Source organism: Mus musculus, chromosome 19, assembly GCF_000001635.26.
Source record: "Mus musculus strain C57BL/6J chromosome 19, GRCm38.p6 C57BL/6J".
Taxonomy (NCBI): domain Eukaryota; kingdom Metazoa; phylum Chordata; class Mammalia; order Rodentia; family Muridae; genus Mus; species Mus musculus.
The window spans coordinates 39,608,373-39,633,879 of record NC_000085.6 but is presented as its reverse complement, the minus strand read 5'-3'; the positions used below and the strand labels follow the sequence as shown (position 1 = coordinate 39,633,879).

General features: G+C 37.4%; 1 protein-coding gene across 2 annotated transcripts in view; it reads left to right on the top strand.

The window, feature by feature from the left end:
* Positions 1–25,036, top strand: part of Cyp2c67 (cytochrome P450, family 2, subfamily c, polypeptide 67) — a 40,236-nt gene extending 15,200 nt beyond the window's left edge. Inside the window, exons 6-9 of one of the 2 annotated variants that reach the window (XM_011247291.2) lie at positions 7,618–7,759; positions 16,391–16,578; positions 18,119–18,260; positions 24,619–25,036. In XM_011247291.2, coding sequence (XP_011245593.1) covers positions 7,618–7,759; positions 16,391–16,578; positions 18,119–18,260; positions 24,619–24,803 — 657 coding nt within the window. In that variant the 3' untranslated portion in view covers positions 24,804–25,036. The remainder of the gene's footprint in view (positions 1–7,617; positions 7,760–16,390; positions 16,579–18,118; positions 18,261–24,618) is intronic. The other variant, NM_001024719.2, reaches the window with a different exon arrangement.
* Positions 25,037–25,507: the final 471 nt, after the last annotated feature.

Below are 25,507 nucleotides of genomic sequence, written 5' to 3'. Positions count from 1 at the left end.
TTATTTAGTGCATTTGATGTTCTGATTATTATGTGTCAGGAGGAATTTCTTTTCTGGTCCAGTCCATTTGGAGTTCTGTAGGCTTCTTGTATGTTCATGGGCATCTCTTTCTTTATATTTGGGAATTTTTCTTCAATAATTTTGTTGAAGATGTTTGCTCGTCCTTTGAGTTGAAAATCTTCATTCTCATCCACTCCTAGTATCAGTAGGTTTGGTCTTCTCATTGTGTCCTGGATTTCCTGGATGTTTTTAGTTAGGATCTTTTTGCATTTTCCATTTTCTTTGATTGTTGTGCCGATGTTCTCTATGGTGTCTTCTGCACCTGAGATTCTCTCTTCCATCTCTTGTATTCTGTTGCTGATGCTGGCATCTATGGTTCCAGATTTCTTTCCTAGGTTTTCTATCTCCAGCGTTGCCTCACTTTGGGTTTTCTTTATTGTGTCTACTTCCCTTTTTAGGTCTAGTATGGTTTTGTTCATTTCCATCACCTGTTTGGATGTGTTTTACTGTTTTTCTATAAGGATTCTACCTGTTTGGTTGTGTTTTCCTGTTTTTCTTTAAGGACTTGTAACTCTTTAGCAGTGTTCTCCTGTATTTCTTTAAGTGAGTTATTAAATTCCTTCTTTATGTCCTCTACCATCATCATGAGATATGCTTTTAAATCCATTTTTACCTTTTCAGGTGTGTTAGGGTGCCCTGGACAGGGCGAAGTGGGCGTTCTGGGTTCTGATGATGGTGAGTGGTCCTGGTTTCTCTTAGTAGGATTCTTACATTTACCTTTCGCCATCTGGCAATCTCTGGAGTTAGTTGTTATAGTTGTCTTTGTTTAGAGATTGTTCCTCTGTTGATTTTGTACCCTCTATCAGCAGACGTGGGAGACTAGCTCTCTCCTCTGAGTTTCAGTGGTTAGAGCAGTCTCTGCAGGCAAGCTCTCCTCTTTCAGGGAAGGTGCACAGTTATCTGGTGTTTGGACCTCCTCCTGGCCGAAGATGAAGGCCCAAAACAGGATCTTTCCCAGAAGCTGTGTTGCTTTGGCCAGGAAAGTGGCCGGTTGTCTGGAGCCGAAGATGGTGCTGCCTCAGAGGCTTTGTGGCTCTCGCCTGTCCCAGAAACGGCTGGCCTCTGTATTCCACACCCTCACCCGTGCAGCCTGCACTCCGCGGAGTCCCAGAGCCAAGGAGGCTCCCGCCGGGGCCTGAGGCAGAAACCTCTCGGGCCAGGCGGACCCCCGTGCTCTCACCAGGAAGGTGGTCGGTTGTCTGGAGCCGAAGATGGCGCCGCCTCATTCAATATTCTTTCTTTGTTCTGTGCATTTAGTGTTTTGATTACTATATAATGAAAATATTTTCTTTTCTTTTCCAATCCATTTGGTGTTCTTTAGGCTTTTTGTACATATATGGCTATCTCTTACATTAGGGTGGGAATGTGTTCTTCTATGATCTTGTTAAATGAGTGTGTGGGTCCTTTGAGCTGGGAATCTTTGCTGTCCTCTGTTCTTACTATACTTAGGTTTGGTCCTTTCTTTTTGTCCTAGATTTCCTGGATTTTTTTGGTTCATGAGTATTTTATGATTTGTATTTCCATTGACTGTTGTGGCAATATCTTCTAAGGTATCTTCTATGAGTGAGATTCTCTCTTCTATCTCTTGTGTTCTGTCGGTGATGTTTATATCTGAGTTCCTAAAATCTTTCTTAGGTTTTCCACTTTCAGGGCTGCATCCATTTTGTTTTCTTAATTGTTTTTACTTTTACTTTTAGGTCTTTGGCCACTTTGTTCAATTCTTTCACCTGTTTGATTTTGTTTCTTTTTCTTTAAGGGATTTATTTGTTTCCTCTTTAAGTGCTTCTACCTGGTTACACGTTTTCATGTATTGTGAGTTATTTACATCCTCCTTAAAGGACTATATTATCTTCATGATATAGGATTTTAGGTCAGCTTCCTGATAATCAGGTGTTTTGGTGTATCCAGGATTTGCCATGGTAGGAGAAGTGGGTTTAGATTGTTCTAAAGGATATTGGCTTCTGCTGCTTATGGTCTCGTGCTTAACTCTCACCATCTTGTTATTCCTGGTGTTAGCTGGTCTGGATGTCTCTGTCTGGAGGCTGCCTCCTGTTCCCTTTGGTTGCTGCAGGTCTCCTGGCAGACTTATGGCTCTGGCTGCAGCAGACCTCCTGTGAGGCCTTTGGACTGTGGGGTCTTCAGAGGGGGAATGTATGCCATTGACCTGTTGCCCTGGATACAATGGCTCTTCAGGGAGGTCTTCAGAATGTGGTGTCTTCAAGAGACATTAAAGCTGCTGATTTGTTTTCCTGGTGGCTGCAGATGTCCTAGGATGCCTTCAGACTAATGGGTCCTCAAAAGAGCAGTTGAGCTGTTGTGCCCTGTTCTCTTGGGAGACCTTCAGTCTATGTGGTCTGTTGTTGTGCATGCAGTGGAACTCTTATCTGGCCTTCAGGCTATGTTGTCTATTGTCCTGCTAGCAGTGAAATTCCTGGGAAGCCTTGAGACTGATTTCTTCAGAGGAGCAGGCAAGCTGAGAGTCTGCTCTTGTAGAAGGTTCAGGCTAGAAGGGGAGTGGAATAGGGGTGTGAGGAATGATGTGTCCCAAGTCCACTGTACCTCATCAAGATTTCCATCTGCTGCAGCTATTTGGGACCGTCCCCTATTGGCTGCCCTGTGTGCAGTAGAGCTCCTGGGAGGCCTGCAGACTAAGGTGCATTCAGAGGAGCAGACAAGCTGGTAATCTTTAGAGATTACCCTTCATCTGGCAACTTCTTTCTGTACTATCTTTTTTTGATACAACAAACTTCAGTTTACAAGCATGGAAAGTACAATGCACTTGCATATCATTCATATATCCTTGCATTATTTCTACCTTAGAGCTCTCTTAGTTATTTACCTATGAATATCTGTGCAGACATTACTTGATGATATGTTTTTCTTTTTTGTGTACACATCTCCAATAATGAGCTTTCTCCTTCAAACTGTAATTTCATATTTGCTATTGTGAAAAAAATCAAAGTTTTCAAAAGATAGTGTATATTTTAATAGCAATAAGATCCTTTACTTTTTATTTCTAAATTCTTATACCATGTGTACGGCAGTTTTCATTACATATACGTCTGCATAAGTTGGAGATCAAAGCTATTTATATCTCGATAGAAGTGTTACATCGCTGTAATGAAGCTGACTTGAACATTATGAATGATTATATTACAGTGATCTTATTTATAGTTTTCAAGTATTCTATACACAATTAATTTTTAAACTTTATTAATCATTTTGAACAGTAGAGTAACACTATATTTTATAAATTGCCAGGAGCCATTTTGGAGAAGTTAAAAGTTAGCATGTAATCTTCCTAAGATTGTTCTCCCATGAACTGTAAACCTATGATGGTTTTGGTTCTTTAGGCTAGGGTAAGAAGATTTCATTTGAGGAAATTTTTTTGATATTAATTTGCTTTTCATGTATATAACTAAGTATTAATTCTCCCCTCTGTAGAGCAACAAAGTTGTACTCTTTTATAGAGGTACTATATACAAAGGGATAATTTCTTAATATTTAATGAAGATTCTATAAGTATTCCTAAAATGATATTAGGAAATAAAGGAAAGCAAGGATTTATTATAAGTGCAAGGACAGAAGATACAAAATTGGCTGGATTTATCTATACAAAACTTTAATAATACCATAGTCACAAAATTTATGGATTTTAATTTTCAATGAAACTATTCATCTTGTGAAAGATAATGAATATTTATTAGATAACCACTTTTAATAGATATGCTTTTAAAAATTCACTTTTGTAAACTTATTCAATTCATGATATAAATTTATGTTTGAATATCTAGTGAACTTTTGTAAAAAAAAATTAGAGTACTTGGAATAACCATTTGATCTACTCTCCTAGAAACGTTACAAAAGACTGGGAAGATTAAATTGCAAAGGCCTGGGGAGTTAAAGCATTCATAGTAAAGCAAATTGGAAGTAAGAGCTTTGGGAGCAAGGGGAGAGAGCAAAAGCAGGAGGAGAGCAGGAGAAGAGCACAAGTTTAGAACATAGAGAAGGCAGGGAAAACTTATTATTATTATTATTATTATTATTATTATTATTATTATCATCATCATTTTATTGGATATTTTATTTATTTACATTTAAAATGTTAGATCCTTTTCCAGTTTCTACTCCAGAAAAACCCCTATCGCATCTCACATAGCACTGCTTCTATGAGGGTGCTTCCTCACCTATCCACCCACACCTGCTTCACTGTCCTGTCAAACCCCTACAGTAAGGCATCGAGACTTTATAGGGGTAAGGGCCTCTCTTCCCACTGATGCCTGAAACAAGGCCATCCTCTGCTACACATGTGGCTGGAGTCATGGGTTGCTCCATGTGTACTCTTTTTTTTTTTTCTTTTTAAAATTTTTATTAAGGCAATTTCTTATTAGATACTTTCTTCATTTACATTTAAAATGGTATACCAAAAGCCTCCTATATCCTCCTCCTGCCCTGCTCCCCAACCCACCCACTCCCGCTTCCTGTCCCTGGCATTCCCCTGTCATGAGGAATATGATCTTCTCAATACTGAGGGCCTCTCCTCCCATTGATGGCCAACTAGCCATCATCTGCTACATACTTTGTTGGTGATTTAGTCCTTGAGAGCTCTAGCAGTGATGGGGGGTGTCTGGTTGTTTGATATTGTTGTTCTTCCTATGAGGTTGCAAACCCCTTCAGCTCCTTCAGTCCTTTCTCTAACTCCTCCATCTGCCTATTTGTCAGGCTGTGACAGAGCCTCTCAGGAGACAGCTATATCAGGCTCCTTTGAGCAAGTACATTTTGGCATCTACAATGGTATCTGGGTTTGACTTCTGTATATATGATGAATACCAAGATGGGGTAGTCTCTGGAGGGCTACCTACTGTCTCCATACCTCTTCAATATAGTACTGGACTTCCTAACCAGAACAATTGGACAACCAAAGGAGGTCAAAGGGATACAAAGTGGAAAAAAAGAAGTCAAACTATCACTATTTGCAGATGATATGATAGTATACTTAATTGACCATAAAATTCCACCACAGAACTCCTAAACCTGATAAGTAACTTCAACAAATTGACTGAATATAAAATTACCTCAAACAAATCAGTCGCCTTCCTCTACTAAAAATAATGTGCTTACAGACTGGAACCTTGTATTCCTGTCCTCTGAGAGGCTCTGCAAGCACCTGACTAAGACCAATGTAGTTGCTCACAGCCAACAATTGGACTGTGCCTGGGAACCGTAATGGAAGGGTCAGGGAAAAAGCTTTAGGAGATGAATGGGATTGCAAACCCATTGGAAGAACAACAGTATCAATTCTCAGGACCCCTTAGAAATCTCAGGTACTAAATCATCAACCAAAGAATATATATAAGCTGATCCATGGGTCCCACTACATTTGTACCTCTAGACTGCCTCATCTGGCATCAGTGGGAGAGGAGGATCTTTGTCTTGTGGAAACTTGATTCCCCAGAGAAGAGGGAGTCCAAAGGTGTGAGGTGTGAGTCAGTGGATAGATGGGTACACCCTAGTTGGGACAAAATAGAGGGGAATGGGATGGAAAATTGGCAGATGGGAAACTGGAAAGGGGATAAAATTTAAAATGTAAACAAATAACATGATTAATAAAAAGTGCTTCAGTCCCAGGGAGTTCTGGGGGTATTGATTAGTTCATATTGTTGTTCCTCCTATGGGGCTGCAAACCCCTTCAGCTCCTTGGGTACTTTCTCTAGCTCCTTCATTGTGAACCCATTGCTCTGTCCAATGAATGGCTGTGCATATCCACTTCTGTATTTGCCAGGCACTGGTAGAGCCTTTCAAGAGACCGCTGTATCAGGCTCCTGTCAGCCAACTCAATCAAAGAAATCACATGGTGGGACTCATGTCTCTAGCTGCATATGTAGCAAAGGGTGGCCTAGTCAGCCATCAATAGGAATAGAGGCCCTTGGTCTTATGAAGGTTCTATGCCCCAGTATAGGGGAATGCCAGGGCCAGGAGGCAGAAATGGGTGAGTCGGGGAACAGGGGGAGTGGGAGGGGAAGGGGATAGGGAACTCTGGGAGAGGAAACTAGGAAGGGGGGGTAACATTTGAAATGTAAATAAAGAAAATATCTAATTAATAAAATACATAAATAGAAAAAGAACCAAAAAAGAGATTCAATGTATCTGGCTTTATGTTGAAGACCTTGATACATTTGGACTTGAGCTTTGTGCAAAGTGATAAATATGGATCTATACTCATTGTCCTAAATACAGACCCCAGTTTGACCAGCATTGTTTATTGAAGATGTTTTCAAGCCATAAATGCCACATTTATAGTTAGATAAGTCTGTGGAGCTACATTAGAAAGGGAGATGAGTGTCTTTGTCATGTTGGTATCAATACAGAGAATGCTAGTGCTTTTACTAGTGTTGGTTATAAAACATTATATGCCCTGAAGTCCATCTAGGGATCATGATGATATCGAGATGACAGTTAGAAAATAATTATGTTCTATTTCTGCTCCTGCATTAATATTTAAAGCTATAACCTTGTTGACAATCTTGTAGTATATCATTTTTGCATCTTTGTCACCTGCATTCCTCTCCTTCTCTGCTTTATCTTTTGCAGGTCACAAATGTGTCATGCTCTGTCTTTGTGACTTAGAATTTTTTTAAACATATAAGTTATCAACCCTTACATTTTATAAAGATCATATTGATAATTGCCTTTCATATAGAGTGGAGCCTAGTTGTACTGCCTGTGAACATAACTAATCTTGCTAGGAGTGATTCATCACATTGTTTATAAAATTTAAACTTTGTGCAGAGCCTGTAGATATTGCTTGTCCATAAAAAAAAAACTTTGAGAGCAAATTAAAGGAAAAATTTCATACAGACTTGAAGCAGCTAATATAATGGCTCCAACTTTCCTATTTGTACTAAATCAAATTGTGCTTCCTAACCAATAGGGGAAAGTCTAAGTATGGATGCCTTAAAAATATAAAGGATCTATAAAAGTCAGGTACAAAGAAACTCATTGTTACCCAATATTGATATAGTGAAGGAGATGTAAAGCTTTAGAGTCAAGTGCCTTTCAATATTCTTACAATGTTTACTGTGTAGGCATTCTTTGAATAAATGCATCTCTTTATGTTCAGGTAAGATGAAACATAAATCTTTCTTACATGTGGTAAGACTAGTCTACATGTTGTAGGACTAGAAAACAAACCAAATTAGCTTTTTTTCATATTTTCTGTAGACTGATTATCCATTGTACACGCACACACACACACACACACACACACACATACACACACACACACACACGCACACAAACGCACACAAACACACACACACACATCTTAAGAACATAATCTTCAGAATGCAATTTTGACAAACAGGGAAAATAAGTGTGGAAAATGAAGTTTAGACCATCTACACCACAGTCTCTGAAATGGTATAAATGTTTTGCCACTGATGAACATTTTAGATTCTGTGTTATCAACAATATATATTTGTCAAAAATTGTCTATTCAATTATAATTGATTGTGCAAAGACAATATTTATCAGATAATGGTATCAAAATGTTCTTAGGAAAAAGGCATTGAGCACATGGAATATACCATTGAACACCTGGCAACATTGGTGACTGATCTGGTTTTTGGTGGGACAGAGTCCTTAAGCTCAACAATGAGATTTGCTCTCCTGCTCTTGATGAAGCACACACACATCACAGGTAAGAATACAGGTAATGAAGCACAGCATTCATAAAAGTTGCTAGGGCAATGCAGATTGTGTCCTGCCCATTGTTATTCAAAATGTCAGTATTCAACTTTCTGTCCCATTGGCTTTAATGAAAATGTTGACTAAGTAAATGAAGATACCTGAGCAGTTGAAAAGCCATCAAGGCCAGTACTTTGTTTGAGTTCTCTGGAAGGTGATCTGTTCTAAGCATCTAGAGCATATATTGGGCCATGGTTGCATTATGCTTCTTCCTCCAATTCGAGCCTTCATAGCAGATGAATTCTCGCAGTTGCTTTCTTCATTGTGATAAATCTAGTTCTGGGGTACATAAAAGAAAACTCAGCTCACTAAAGCATAAAATAAGGTCCAATATTTAAAGCAATTTCCTCAGATTTTATTTTTCTGTGAAGCATTTTACATCTTTTTTTTCCATTATAATTGTATTGCCCTTGATGTCAAGGTTATGGTGTCAAATTTAGAGAATAGAGAGTTTTATCATGTTCTATAAAATGTCTGATGAGCCCATGCCATATGGGTTTGATCTCAGTAGAGGCCCCCAAGGTCCCCAGAGGGCTCTCCACACTACAGTCACCCTAGCACACCCTGGATCTTAAGATCACTGGTGAGTGGAATGCAACATCAGTTCCAAAAAACCCAGAGGGTTTTGTGGTAGCAGGAACAGGGACAAAGAACACCTGCCTGATCAGTGGCTGGTGTTCGTTTTAGTCCATGCCACCCCTGTGCCATCTTGGGTACAATCTCGGCAGAGGGTCCCAAGGTCCCCAGAGGAGTCTGCACACTGCAGGCACTCTAGCACTACCGGGACCTTGAGATCACTGGTGAGTGGAACACAGCATAGTTAAAAAAAACCCAGAGGGTCTTGTGCTAGCAGCAATAGGGTCAAAGGACAAAGGCAGGCCCTAGCACAGCCAGAACCTTGGGATCACTGAGACCAGTCTACTCAGGAGAGCACATGGGCAGCAGAAGTAACAAAGCTTCTTGGACATGGTCCATTTGGGCCTTCATCCTCAGTCAGGAGACAGAGCTGAGACCCAGACCATTGGACACATTCCGTGACAGAAGAGCGTCGGCCTCCAGGGAGCTCTCTGACCTTAGGAATCAGGAGGTGGATCTGAGCTCCAGAATTCTGTGTACCTTCCCTGAAAGAGGAGAGCTTGCCTGAAGAGAGTGTTCTGTGCCTGGGACACAGGAGGAGTTGTTCTCACAGGAGTGCTGACAGAAGCTAGAGAATCACTGGAGGAACAACTTCCGGCCAGAGACAGCTAGAACATCCAACACCAGAGATTACCACATGGTGAAAGGCAAATGAAAAAAATCTTACTAAAAGAAAACCAAGACCACTGGGCATCATCAGAAAACTTTACACACACCACAGTGAGCCCTGGATACTCCAACACATCTGAAAAGCAAGATTTGGATCTAAAATCATATCTCATGATGCTGGTAGAGGATTTTAAGAAGGGCATGCATAAATCACTTAAAGAAATATAAGAGAACACTAGGAAAAGTAAACAGGTAGACGCCCTTAAAGAGGAAGCACAAAAATCAATGAAGGAATTACATGAAAACACTGTGAAGCAGGTAGAAGACTTTAAAGAGGAAACACAAAATCCCTTAAAGAATTACAGGAAAACACAACCAAACAGGTGATGGAATTGAACAAAACCATCTAAGATCTAAAAGTGGAAGTAGAAAAGATGAAAACCCAAAGGGAGACAACTCTGGAGATAGAAACGCTAGGAAAGAAATCAGGAAGCACAGATGTGAGCCTCAGCAACAAAATACAAGAGATGGAAGAGAGAATTTCAGATGAAGAAGATTCCATAAAGAACATAGACACAACAATCAAAGAAAATGCAAAATGTAAAATGATCCTAAGCCAAAAACTTCCGGGAAATTCAAGACTTAAAGAGAAAACCAAACCTACCAATAATTAAATAAGATGAAAATGAAGATTTTCAACTTAAAGGGCCAGCAAATATCTTCATCAAAATTATAGAAGAAAACTTCCCTAACCTAAAGAAAGAGATGCCCATGAACATACAATAAGTCTACAGAACTCCAAATAGACTGGAAGAGAAAAGAAATTCCTCCTGACACATAATTATCAGAACAACAAATGCCCTAAATAAAGATAGAATATTGAAAGCACTAAGGGAAAAAAGTCAAGTAACATATAAAGGCAGACATATTAGAATTACACCAGATTTCTCATGAGAGAGTATGAAAGCAGAAGATCCTGGACAGATGTTATACAGACCCTAAAAGAACACACATGCCAGTCCAGGCTACTATACCCAGCAAAACTCTCAATTACCATAGATGGAGAAACCAATGTATTCCATGACAAAACCAAATTCACACAATATCTTTCCATGAATCCAACTCTTCAGAGGATAATAATGGAAAAATACCAAAGAATGATGGAAACTACACTCCAGAAAAAGCAAAAAAGTAATCCTTCAACAAATCTAAAAGAAGACATCCGCAAGAACAGAATCCAAACTATAACAACAAAAATAACACAAAGCAACAATTACTTTTCTTTAATATCTCTTAATATCAATGGGATCAATCCCCAAATAAAAACAGACTGTTACATAAACAGGACCCAACCTTTTGGTGCTTACAAAAAGCCCACCTAAGGGAAAAAGACAGGAACTACCTCAGGGTAAAAGGCTGGAAAACAATTTTCCAAGCAAATGGTCTGATGAAACAAGCTGGAGTAGCCATTCTAATATCCAATAAACTTGACTTCCAAACCAAAGTTATCAAAAAAAAAAAAAAAAAAGACAAGAAGGGGCACTAATACTCATCAAAGGTAAAATCTTCTAAGATGATCTCTCAATTCTGAATATCTATGTTCCAAATGCAAGGGCAGCCACAATTATTAAAGAAACTATAGGAAAGCTCAAAGCACATATTGTACCTCACACAATAATAGTGGGAGACTTTAACACCCCACTCTCATCAATGGACAGATCCTGGATACAGAAACTAAACAGAGACATATTGAAACTAACAGAAGTTATGAAATGAATAGATTTAACAGATATCTACAGAACATTTTATCCTATAACTTCTTCTCAGCAACTCATGGATCCTTCTCCAAAATCAACCATATAATAGGTTTCAAAACAGGCCTCAACAGATATAAAAATGTTCCCATTATCCCAAGCATTCTATCAGATCACCATGGACTAAGGCTTATCTTCAATAAGAATATAAATAATAGAAAGTCAATATTCACGTGGAAGCCGAAGAACACTCTACTCAATGATACCTTGGTGAAGGAAGAAATGAAGAAAGAAATTAAAGACTTTTTAGAGTTTAATGAAAATGAAGCCAGAACATACCCAAACTTATAAGACACACTGAAAGCACTCATAAGAGGAAAACTCATAAGTCTGAGTGCCTCCAAAAAGAAGCTAGAGAGAACATATTCTAGCAGCTTGACAGCACACCTAAAAGCTCTAGAACAAAAGGATGCAAATTCACCCAAGAGAAGTAGATGACAGGAAATAATCAAACTTGGAGCTGAAATCAACCAAGCGGAAACAAAAAGAACCATTTAAAGAATCAACCAAACCAGGAGCTTGGTTCAACAAGATAGATAAACCCTTAGTCAGACTCACTAGAGGGCACAGGGACAGTATCCTAATTAACGAAATCAAAAATGAAAAGGGAGACATAACAACAGAACCTGAGGAAATCCAAAACACCATCAGATCCTACTATAAAAGGGTATATTCAACAAAACTGGAAAACCTGGATGAAATGTACAAATTTCTAGAGAGATTCCAGTTAACAAAGTTAAATCTAGATCATATTAATGACCAAAACAGTCTGATATCCCCTGAAGAAATAGAAGCAATCAGTAATAGTCTCCCAACCAAAAACAAGCCCAGAACCAGATGGGTTTAGTGCAGAATTTTATCAGTCCTTCAAAGAAGACATAATTCCAGCTCTCCCCAAACTTTTCCACAAAATAGAAACAGACGATACTCTACCAAATTCATTGTTTGAAGCCACAATTACTCTGATACCTAAACCACATAAATACCCAACAAAAAGAGAGGACTTCAGACCAATTTCCGTTATGAATATTGATATAAAATTACTCAATAAAATTCTCGCTAACTGAATGCAAGAACACATCAAAATAATCATCCATCATGATCAAGTAAGCTTCATTCCAGGGATGCAGGGTCAAGTCTTCGTGGATCAATGAACTCCACATAAAAGCAGAGTCACTGAAACTTTTAGAGAAGAAAGTGGAAAAAAGCCTTGAAGATATGGGCACAGGGGAAAAATTCCTGAACAGAACAGCAATGGCTTGTACTGCAAGATCGAGATTTGGTACCTCATAAAATTGCAAAGCTCTTATAAGGCAAAAGACACTGTCAATAAGATAAGAAGGCCACCGTCAGATTTGGAAAGTATCTTTACAAATCTGAAATCTGAAAAGGGACTAATATCCAATGTATAAAAAGAACTCCAGAAGATGAACTCCAGGTAATCAAATAACCCTGTTTAAAACGTGGTACTGAGCTAAACAAAGAATTCTCACCTGAGAAATACTGAATGGCTGAGAAACACCTGAAAAAAAGTTCAACATCCTTAATCATCAGAGAAATGCAAATCAAAACAACCCTGAGATTCCACCTCACACCAGTCAGAATGGCTAAGATCAAAAATTCAGGTGACAGGAGATGTTGGCGAGGATGTGGAGAAAGAGAAACACTCCTCCATTGTTGGTGGGATTGCAAGCTGGTACAACCACTCTGGAAATCAGTCTGGCAGTTCCTCAGAAAACTGGACATAGTACTACCGGCAGATCCGGCAATGTGTCTCCTGGGCATCTACCCAGAAGAAATTCCAACTGGTGATAAGGACACATGCTCCACTATGTTCATAGCAGCCTTATTTATAATATCCAAAAGGTGGAAAGTACCCAGATTTCCCTTAACAGAGCAATGGATACAGAAAATGTTGTACATTTACAAAATGGAGTACTACTCAGCTATTAAAAAGAATGAATTTATGAAATTCCTAGGCAAATGGATGGACCTGGAGGGCATCATCCTGACTGAGGTTACCCAATCACTAAAGAACTCACATGATATGTACTCACTGATAAGTGGATATTAGCCCAGAATCTTAGAATACCCAAGATACAAGATGCAATTTGCAAAACACATTAAACTCAAGAAGAAGGAAGACCAAAGTGTGGATACTTTGCCCCTTCTTAGAATTGGGAACAAAACACCAATGGAAGGACTTGCAGAGACAAAGTTTGGAGCTGAGAGGAAAGGATGGACCATCTAGAGACTGCCATACAGGGGATCATCCCATAATCAGCCTCCATACACTGACACCATTGCATACACCAGCAAGATTTTGTTGAAAGGCCCTGGTATAGCTGTGTCTTGTGAGGCTATGCCAGGGCCTGGCAAACACAGAAGTGGAAGCTCACAGTCAGCTAATGGATGGAACACAGGGTCCCCAATGGAGGAGCTAGAGAAAGTACCCAAGGAGCTAAAGGGGTCTGCAACTCTATAGGTGGAACAACAATATGAACTAACCAGTACCCCTGGAGTTCGTGTCTCTAGCTGAATATGTATCTGTAGATGGCCTAGTTGGCCATCATTGGGAAGATAGGCCCCATGGTCTTGCAAACTTTATATGCCTTAGTAGAGGGGAACGACAGGGCCAAGAAATGGGAGTGGGGGGCAAGGGGATTCGGGCGGGGGGAGGGAATGGGGAACTTTTGGGATAGCATTTGAAATGTAAATGAAGAAAATACCTAATTAAGAAATAGAATGAAGAAAAAATAAGCTTTCTTTGTATAAATTTCAAAACAAAACAATGAATTCATGAAATTCTTAGGAAAATGGATGCATCTGGAGGATATCATTCTGAGTGAGGTAATCCAGTCACAAAAAACACAGGTTATGTACTCACTGATAAGCGGATATTGCCCAGAAACTTAGGATATCCAAGATTCAATTTGGAAAACACATGAAACTGATGAAGAAGAAGAAAGACCAAAATCTGGATACTTCATTCCTTCTTCGAATAAGGAACAAAATACCCATGGAAGAGTTACAGAGACAAAGTTTGAAACTAACATGGAAGGAAAGACCAACCAGAGACTGCCCCACCGAGGATCCATCCCATATACAACCACCAAACCCAGACACTATTGAATATGCAAGAAAGTTTTTGCTAACAGGACCATGACATAGCTTTCTGTTGTGAGTCTATGCCAATGCCTGGCAAAGAGAAGTGGATGCTCAGTCTTCTATAGTCTTCTATTGGATAGAACACAGTGCCCCTAATGAAGGAGCTAGAGAAAGTACCCAAGGATCTAAAGGGGTCTCCAACCCTATAGGAGGAACAATGATATGAACTAATCAGTATCCCCCAGAGCTATGTATCCAGTTGCATATGTAGCAGAGGATGGCCTAGTCGGCCATCAATGGGAGGAGAGGCCCTTGGTATTGCAAAGATCATATGCCCCAATACAGGGGAATGGCAGAGTCAGGAAGCAGGAGTGTGTGTGTTGGGGAGCAGGATGGCGTGACAGTATAGGGGGCTCAGGGGATAGCATTTGAAATGTAAATGAAGAAATTGTCTAATAAAAAAAAGTCTGATGAACAATATTTTTGCAAATATACCAAAATTTCATGTTATAAATAACATTATTGTAAAATTTTATTTTTAAATAGAACCAGGTGTTTCACATTAATGAAACATGCCTTCCATCCTTTTCCAATATCCACTGAAATGACAATAGCAGAATTATAAGACAGAATTTGTTGATTTAGACTAGCAAATAAAGACAACAGTAAACAACACAATCCTTCATAATACAAGAATAATACAATCATCATAGGGGCAGGGGCGAGATCCTGTAAGATTATTACGGTTATATACTTGAAGAATTGCTATGGAATAGCAAATACATATTGTGCCTCACTTGGGTCTCTAAGTGTCCCTTTTTGTATCTAATAATTTTAAGTAGAAAATCAGGTTGGGAACCAGAGGCTGTTCTGCCCACTATTCTCTTAATTACTTCCCCCTTCTTGTGAGAGTTTCCAACACATAAATCTTAGAAATTCTTTTAAAATTGAAAGAAATCCATGTGTAAAGAACATTGAATGGTTGACACAGGAAGAATAATAAAGAGGATGAAAGTAGAAAACTGGCAATGTTGAATAGTCTCAGAGCTCTTTCCACCCTTTCATGGGTATCAACAACTGAATCTACCACCCAGATTGTATTGTACTATAAACATCTCTGTGTTTTGCAAAGACATATTTTCCAAATAGCCATCAGAAATAACACTATAAAGACCAGGAAGTAAGGAATGGAATGAAAGCACAAAGATTTTCAGGTTTATTCCCAATACGCATTAAAATAGTGCTACTACACCAGCTTTCTCAAGAGTACCTGGTGATTATCTAATGCGTAGAAAAGAAAAAATGTAAAGATAGATCTTCAATTGTAAATTTTGCTCCCTATTCTGCTTTCTTTATGAAACCCTGTAGGAAGTTTTCCATTTAACTGTCTAAAGTAACTTTCCACAAAGCAATTTACTCCAGATACCTTCATGAGCAAAGTCTACACTTTCACAGAGTGTGCTGGGTACTAGAAGTAGAAAGCCTCAGATTTGGGATTGACTTGGGAGTTGCTTCAGGAATGAACAGAGCATGAGGGAAAACACAGATGTACTGTGTCTTCTCATGTCTTCATTCAGTGCACATTTATTGTAGGAGCTGAAACATCCACTGAAATACTTGGAAGTAAGTATAAATCATGAAAGAGACAATTAAAAACTAAAGTGAACAGTATGCATTAATCAAAAAGTATATCAATAATTTAGACAAACTCTTATATTGGAAATAGGGAATCATATTTATATATCTCTTTCCACAATTTGTCTATATTACCAAGTATGATAATCTACGAATGATGCATGTGTGGGCATTCACATGTATATGGTATGTGTGTGTGTTCATTATCTACTCGTATTTGTAAATAGGATATAGATATAACTGATATGTTCTTTTCTGCTACCAATATCTCAATAAATATTGTATATGATTGAGTACATAAAACAGTTATTGTTTAAAATACAAATATATTTCTAAGTAGTTGTTGGTGATGAACCTGATCACTGATAGTTAAGATAGGGAGAATAAAATTTCAAAAAGACCTTCAGATACATAATTTTAAAATCAGTACTACAAATATTCACCATTATAATAACTTATTTCTGATATCTTTTATTAATGTCAATATTGCCAAATTAATTGTACTCTGTTTTATTGTTGTCAATAATTATTTTATCTCATAGTATTTGATACTCTGGATAAAAACAATTAGCATATAATAGTGAATCATATTAGCTATGTTGTAGGATGATGGTATTAAGGTATATTAGAATAATCCTATGTATCTAAGTTTATTCCTCAGCATAAAATGTATGTTCAAAATGTTTCTGGGCCACTTTCTTCATGGCCTAGGTAGCTGTGCATTTATGGGAGATACAGGCTACATTTTTCCCATTCCAATATTTGTCATTACTTGTATCCAGCTAAAGTCCAGGAAGAGATTGACAATGTGATTGGGAGACACCGCAGCCCCTGTATGCAGGACAGGAACCATATGCCTTACACAAATGCCATGGTGCATGAGGTCCAACGATATGTTGACCTTGGCCCAATTAGTTTGGTGCATGAAGTAACCTGTGACACTAAGTTCAGAAACTACTTCATCCCCAAGGTAAGCTTGTTTTTCCCTGTTACACTTCTGTGCTTTTGATGTTCCCTGTTTCAGTGTGATTCCAGTCCTCTCCATCACACTTTCTTTCTTTGCTTATGCTGGTTCACCACTGAGAAAGAAGCTATAATGAGGCAGGGACATGGTAGTAGCAATCTGACATTTGCTTTGTCTTCCACAGATCATTTGAATAAAGATTGGTTGGTTATATTCTCATATATATTTTTCAATTAGAGTTGGATTCAACCAATACGTTTTGGAATTTTAATTATTGAGAGAAAAAACTACAAATAACTAGAAGTAGTTTATATGCTTAATTCTTCAACTTATGAAAAGGCCATATTATACTTTAACTTGTATGGTTTACTTTAGTCATATTAATTTTCTTTCAATGATACAGCTTGTATCTAGCTTTTGAGGTTTACTGAGCAATGAATATTCTTTCATTATTTTTTTTAAATATGGTGTATAGAAATGAATTATTATGTGATTTTTATTTTACCTATCCTCATATATTTTACTAGTTACTGATGCTTTCTTTGAAAATATATGCAGAATTCAAGGTGGTTTCTGGTTAACATTTTATCTATACTTTTGTTTTCATATATTTGTATTTCATTACCATTTAAGTTATTACTGATCCATTAAATATTATAGATGAATTTCAGAAGCCAGTAATTTGTACAGCTATTAATTTCTAAATTCGTTAAAATAAAATTTTTATAGAAGTAATTCAGGACATTTGGAATATGTGTGCAATCAAAAAATAGAAAGGACTTCAGAAACTTAAAATGTAAATTATTATACTAAAAATTCATGGATTCTCTCGAGAAATAATGAGTTTGACATAAATCTTATAAAGTAAAGAAGACTGAATGAATAGAAACAACTGATATATAGGCATATTCATGTCACTTATGGTTAATATAACTGTAACATTTCTCTGTCAATTTCCAAGACTTTAGATGATTTGGAAAATGATTTTATTAGATTAAGTTGTAGTCAAAGGATAAAAACAATTAGCATATAATAATGGATCATATTAGCTATGTTAAAGGATGATGGTATAAATCTATATTAGAATAATTCTATGTATCTAAGTTTTTAGAAAAAGAAGCACCTAGGTATATAATCACACTAAACCTGAAAAATAGCACCTAAATATATAATCATACCAAATCCATGTGCCTAGATGCCAGGATAAGAACAAAATCAATAGCCAAAGCATTATTTCACTATTAGACCAGAACTAGGCTACTGCAGAAAGCTTGGAATACTCTAGTGCAGTTAAAGCACAAGAAAAAGACCTCAGTATCAACATTATGAGGAAGGCAGAAGATCTTAAAGAAGTGACTAAATTCCTTAGAGAAATTGTGGAAAAGACAAACAAAAAGTTGGAGGAAATAAATAACCTGTGACAAAGGACAAGAATAACACCTCCCAAGTACCATTCTTTGTACTTCCTCTATGGAGGAGAAGGAGAACAATGTTCAGCACCCTGAGACATTCATACATTGCTTTCTTTGTTGTTTGTTGTTTGCAGGGAACACAGGTAATGACATCACTGACATCAGTGCTGCATGACAGCACGGAGTTCCCCAACCCAGAGGTGTTTGACCCTGGCCACTTTCTAGATGACAATGGAAACTTTAAGAAAAGTGACTACTTCGTGCCTTTCTCAGCAGGTAATAGAAAGTCATTCCCAAGGCTCCAGTGACATGAGGATCTGTGGGACTTATCCAGTGGCTCCCAATTGCTGGTAGACTTGCAATTTGTGCATGATCTGTAGCTTTAATCCCAGTGCCCATGCACTGTACTTGGTAACGATGACACATTTTCTTGCCAGAATCAAATGTTAAGGATTCACTGTGTTCATGCCTTCCTAGCAATCCTAATGCTTATACACTTGAAATATTTTTTTATGTATATCTTGGGAATGCAAAAGACATTACCCTAGAGAATAAATTGTAGTTAGCCTTTGATTAATCACCATTGAGATAAAGACTAAACCATATTTTAAACGTTTGTCTTTGTTATATCACTCTCCTCCAGGCTCAGCTATACAGTAAATATTAAAAAATTAAAAGTTAAAATGTAAAATAAAAACACCAGAAATTCTCCAACAGGCATAAATTCCATATAGAAGTAGATGAGCAAAGAGGCTGATATAACTGGACTTGTGTTTGGATAGATTTACATATCACTGAACAAGTGTGCTGCTGGATAGAATTCTCCACAGTGTTTGCTCTCCAATATCTCAAATTTAAAATGCAAAAGTGATTCAACTTTGTAATTGAGACATTTCTACCTGACACAAAGAACATAAGTGATAGGAGAAAAAGAGAATAATATTCTTAGATCTCATTTTTATTGTTTTAGTTTCATACGTATATACAAGTTCTTTGATCAAAACTATCCTGATATTTCAACATAACCATCACATGTCCATAACATATTTTCAGCACAATTTTTTCCACCCTTGTACACCTTTTTAAAAGGTATTGTGTGAACTATGTCCTGTAATACATTTATTTGTTTAGTGACAACCTCTGGAGAATAAGTAACCCACCTGTGGTTTAATTGATAAATAAAATTGGCTTTCCATCTCTTAGTAGCCTGCACCTGCCCATAACTCTCAGTTAGGATTGAGGCTTTGTGAGCACAATCCCAGTCATTGCTGGAACCTTGGCTGATGTTTGATATTCTTACAAAAGCAATAAAGGGCTTGACAGATGGCTCAGCAATTAAGAGAACATGCAGCTCTTGCCATATACCTGAGTTGAATGGCTAGCACCTATCTTGGGTTCTAAAAACCACTTGTATTTACTCTTCCAGGAGACCTTGAGGAGCTCCTGAACTCGAAAACCAGCTAACTTTGATATTAACTCACCCACACATGCAAGTGTAATACACATTTATTTATATAAAAGTTGAAACACAGATAGACAATACTTTCTAGTTCCAGATGTAAGAGACTTTGTAGTCCCCATGAGACTGTGGAAAACCTGTGATTGTGGCAGAAGACTATGCTGTGATCGTGGACCTCACTGTTGCTCTACCAGTGAGGATACTTTTTAACGATATCACATCTCCTTACCTAAAGTGTTGACATGGCTTCATGTTCATTTGTCAAGTGATTTTGAGAACAAATCATAACATGACTCCTTCTGCCTGTTTGATTTTGTGTCAATACCATCCTGACTTTATTACTGTAGTACAATTTGAGTTCAGTGATACTTTTACCCCCACCCCCACCCCCGTCCATTTTTCTATCATTCAAGATTGTTTCAGCGATCACGGCTTCTTGTGTTTCTTTTATATAAAGCTGAAAATTTTCATTGTTATGGAATTTTAATCTGTAGATTGCTTTTGGTAGGATAACAATTTTTCACTCTATTAATCCTGCTGATCTGTGAACATTGGGATTTTTCCATCTTCTAATTTATTCTTTAATTTATTTCTTCAAAATCTTAAATTTTTGTCTTTATGTCTTTCACTTACTTGTTCAGAGTTACCCTAAGACGTTTTTTGTTGTTAATATTGCGAAAGATATTGTTGCAATGACTTTTCTCTCAGTACAGTTGTCATTTGAATATAGAAAGCATCTTGACTTTTGCATGTTAATCTTGAATACTGGTACTTTTTTAAAGTGATCATTTGTTGAAGTTATCTTGTAGAGATTTTAGGGGTTTATGTATACAATCTTATTATCTGCAATTAAGGATATTTTGAAATATTCCTACTTGTATTGCTTTGACCACCTTCAATTGTCTCATTGATCCTGCATAGAATCAAATACTATATTAAATATATATGAAGATAGTGGACATTTTTTTCATGTTCCTCCTTTTGGCAAAAATGCTTTAAGACTTTCTGTTTAATTTGATTTGGCCTGTGGGTTTGATCTAAAATAACTTTTATTATGTGGAGTAACATTCCTTCTATTTCAAGTCTCTTCAGGACTTTTCTAATGAAGGAATGCTGTGTTTCAGCAAAGCCTCTTCTAATGAGATGATTATGATGATCATATCTTTTTGTATATTTATATTGTGGATTACATTGATTTATGTATGTCAAACCATCTCTTCATCTCTGGGATGAAACCTACTTGATAGTCTTTTTGAATATTCTAGTATTTTGTTAGCAAGTATGCATACTGAGAATTGTTATATCTATGATTGTAATACAATTTATTTTGTAATTCTATTTCATACTTGGGTTTAGGTGGTTTAGGGGTATGGATAATTGTGACCTCATAACAAGAATTAGGCAAGTTGTTTTATTTCTATTTTGAAGAATAATATTGGGATTATTGGCTTTAATTTTCATTGAAAATGGTAGAATTTTTTTCATCTGTATTGGTCAAACTCTAGCAGAGCCAATCAGGAGACAGCTATATCAGATTCATGTCAACATGCACTTTTGCCATCAGCAATATTATCTGGGACTGGTGTCTGCATATGGGATGAATTCCCAGGTAGGGTAGTCTCTGCATGGCCTTTCTTTCTAACTCTGCTCCATTCTTTGTCCCCGTGTTTCCTTTCCTCAGGAGCAATTCTGGGTTAAAATTTTGAGATGGTAGGTGGTCCTAATCGTATATCAAGGGTAGTGCCTAATCTCTGGTTATGGTCTTTACAGGTTCTCTCTCCCCTTTGTTGGGTATTTCAGCTAATGCCACCTCAGTTAGGTCCTGGGAAACTCTTGCTTTCCTGACATCTGGGTCTTTCTGGTAGCTACCCCCAATTTCCCCCACTGGTATACACCTCTGTTCAATTTCCTTACCCTCTGTATATCTAGCCCAACTCCTCCTATAGCTCATCCTGCCCTCTTTTCCCCTTTACTGACTCTCTTCCTCCCATGTCCCTCCCTCTGTCTATCTCCCATGATTATTTTGTTCCCCCTTCTAAGTAGGATTTAAGCATTCACACTTATGTTTTCCTTCTTGAGCTTCATATGGTCTGTGAGTTGTATGATGTGTAATCTGAGCTTTATGCATAGTATCTCCTTATCATTGAGCACATACTAGGTGTGTTATTTTTTGACTGAGTTTCCTCACTCAGAATGATATTTTCTAGTTGCATCCATTTGCATAAGAATTTCATGAAGTAATTGTTTTTAATAGCTGAGTAGTACTTCATTGTATAAAAGTACCACACTATCTCTGTGCCCTCTGGTTAATCTGGATAAGGGTTTATCTATCTTGTTTATTTTCTCAAAGAACCAGAGTTTTGTTGATACTTTCTATAGTTCACTTCTTTTCTACTTTGCTGATTTCAGCCCTGAATTTGAATATTTCCTGCTGTCCATTCCTCCTCTTGGGTGAATTTGCTTCTTTTTGTTCTAGAGCTTTCAGATGTGCTGTTAAGCGGCTAGTATTTGCTCTCTCCAGGTTCTTTATTGAGGTACTCAGAGCTATGATTTGTCCTCTTAGTATTGCTTTCATGGTGTCCCATAAGTTTGGGTATGCTGTGCCTTATTTTCGTTAAATTCTAAAATATCTTTAATTTCATTCTTTATTTCTTCCCTGACTAAGTTATCATTGAGTCGAGAGTTGTTCAGCTTCTATATCCATGTGGGTTTTCTGGGGTTGTTGTTGTTGTTGTTGTTGTTATTGAAGACCACCCTTAGTCTGTGAGCATCTAATAGATTGCATGGGATTACTTCAATCTTCTTGTATCTTGAGTCCTGTTTTGTAATGGATTATATGATCAATTTGGAGAAGGTACCATGAATTACTGAGAAGAAGATATATTCTTTTGTTTTAGGGTGAAATGTTCTACAGATATCTGTTAAATTGTTTTGGTTCAGAGCTTCTGTTAGTTTTATTGTGTCTCTCTTTGGTTTCTGTTTCCATGATCTGTCCATTATTATTTTGCAAGGTTCAATGTTTTGCTTTGAGCTTTACTAACTTTTCTTTTATAAATGTAGATATCCTTGCATTTGGGGCATTGACAGTCAGAATTGAGTGTTCATCTTGATTGATTTTTCCTTTGAGGTGTATGAAGTATCCTTCCTCATCTTTTATGATAACTTCATTGAAAGTAGATTTTATATGATATTTGAATGGATACTCCAGCTTCTTTCTTGTGAACATATTCTTGAAAAAATTTTTTTTCTAGCCCTTTAATCTGAGGAGTGTCTGTCTTTGTCCCTGAGTTATGTTTCCTGTGTGCATCAAAATGCTGAGTCCTGTCTATGTATATGTTCTGTTAATCTAAGTCTTTTTATTGGGGAATGGAGTCCATTGAAATTTAGAGTTATTAGGGACCAGTGATTGCTGTTTCCTATTATTTTTGTTGTTAGACATAAAGTTTTGTTTGTGTGGCTATATTCTTTTGGGTTTATTGCAAGTAGATTAATTTTTGTTTTTTCTTGGGTGTAGTATACCTCTTTGTGATAGTGTTTTTCAACTATTATTTATTATAGGTTTGGATTTGTAGAACAATAATGTTTAAATTTGTTTTTCATAAAATATCTTGCTTTCTTCATCTATGGTAATTGAGACTTCTGCTGGGTATATTAGCCTTGGATTTTTTTTTATTCTTTTAATATCTGCATGACATTTCCACAGGATCTTCTAGCTTTTAGAGGCTCAGTTGGGATGGATTGTGTAATTCTGATGGGTCAGCCCTTATATGTTATTTGACCATTTTCCATTATCATTTTTAATATTTTTCTTTCTTTAGTATATTAATTGTTTTGATTATTATGTAATGGGAGGAATTTTTTTCTGGTCCATTTTATATGGTGTTTTGTAGGCTTCCTTTATGTTCATGGGCATCTCTATCTTTTCATCAGCGAAGTTTCTTCTATAACTTTGTTGAAGATATTTACGGACCCTTTAAATTGGGAATCTTCATTCTCTCCTGTATCTATTATTTTTAGGTTTGGTCTTCTCATGATGTCTTGGATTTCCTGGATGTTTAGGGTTAGGAGCTTTGTGAATTTTGCTTTTTCTTTGAGTGTTTTGTCAATGTGTTCTTTGGAATTTTCTACACCTTAGATTCTCCTATCTCCTGTATTCTGTTGGTGATGCTTTCATTTGTAACTCCTGATCTCTTTCCTAGGTTTCCTATCTCCAGGGTTGCCTCTTTTTTGGTTTCTTTATTGTTTCTATTTCCATTTTTAGATCATGGATTTTTTTTCAATTTTTTTTTCCTGTTTGCTTTTGTTTTCCTATATTTCATTAAGAGATTCACTAGTTTTCTCTTTAAGGGCTCCTATCTTTTACCTGTGTACTCCTATATTTCTTTAAGGGAGTTATTTACGTCCTTCTTAAAGTCCTCTATCATCATCATGAGATTTGATATTAGATCAGAATCGTAGTGTTAAGGTGTGTTGGAGTATCCAGGGCTTGCTGTGTTGGATGAACTGGGTTCTATGGCTGCTAAGTAGTCTTGGTTTCTGTGCTTATTGCTTATGTTCTTGCACTTCCTTCTCATTATTTGGTCATCTCTAGTGTTAACAGGTCTTGCTGCTGACTGGAGCTTTCTTTTGTGAGCCTGTGATTTTGTGATCTTAGGTGTGTCAACCCTCATGTGGACATGTTATCACTAGGTGGGATTAGGTGTGGTGTGCTGTTTCACAGGGGCAGGTCCTGGGGACAGATATAATCAGGATAATGTCCCTGGCTGTACCTCTGTTCCTGGCTTTGTTGGGCCCTTGGCAGGTGCCACTTGGACCAGGTATTGAGACAGTAGTGGTGGTCTCACCTGTGAGCTTAGGTGTGTCAGCACTCTTGGGGGACAATTTATCACCAGTCAGGATTGAGTTGGGAAGAGCTATGGCTTACGGTCAGCTTCCAGACATGGGTGGAAACCTGAAGCCACAATATATTTCTTAACATCATATGTTAGTAGGGAAAATATGTCTCATCTTTGTGTCTTTGCTTAACTAGATATCCATTCAACTATCAATACATCTAAACACTCATCCAATAACTCATTCAATTTTATTCTCTTATGCTATTTACAAACACAGTGCCTCTCAAACTCACTTATGTACGAGACATAGTTACCTTCTTTCAATCTTTATTTCCCATAGGAAAACGGATTTGTGTGGGAGAGAGCCTTGCCCGCATGGAGCTGTTTCTATTCCTGACCACCATTTTACAGAATTTCAAGCTGAAACCTCTGGTTGATCCAAAGGACATCGACATGACCCCCAAACATTCTGGATTTTCTAAAATTCCTCCCAATTTCCAGATGTGCTTTATCCCTGTGGAATGAAGATGATAAAATAGAAGTGAAGATGAGGAAAGATTCTGCTATGCTGTTTTTCTCAATCACCCACGGAAGCCCTCATTTAACACAGTCCCAGAAATTCCATCTATATTCCTTCTTATCCCAGCTTCTGTTCTCTAATTGCCCAAGGCTAACAGTTCTCTATTATATAGTTTCTGAAGTCAATGTAAAAGATCCTGAAGGATAAAGTCATTGCAAATTAAAGGGTTCAACTATGATATCCTGTTTCTAAACCTATTTTGGGAGTTCCTAAGGGACAAAACCAAAAATTGAGATCTAACCTCCACATAAGCCTTACACACACACACACACACACACACACACACACACACACACACATTGAGAGAGAGAGAGAGAGAGAGAGAGAGAGAGAGAGAGAGAGAGAGAGAGAGAGGGCTTGTATCTTCCCCTGTAAATATGGGAAAGAATTTATTGGTGAAGATGATATGAGAAATGTCTTTAGATAGGCATCACCTGAAGTTACTGGAAGGATTGACATTTGAATCAGATAATCTGTGTCTAGGGGTAGCCTCACACTCTACAGAAACAAGGGTAGAATACACTGGCAGGGTGAAGGCACTAGTGCTTTGTTGTTACCTAGATCAAAATCAAAACAATTTAAAGCTGTTTAAAATGCAAAAGCATTTTATAGTTGTCTTTCATCTTAAACCTTAGTAAATTCTTTGCTT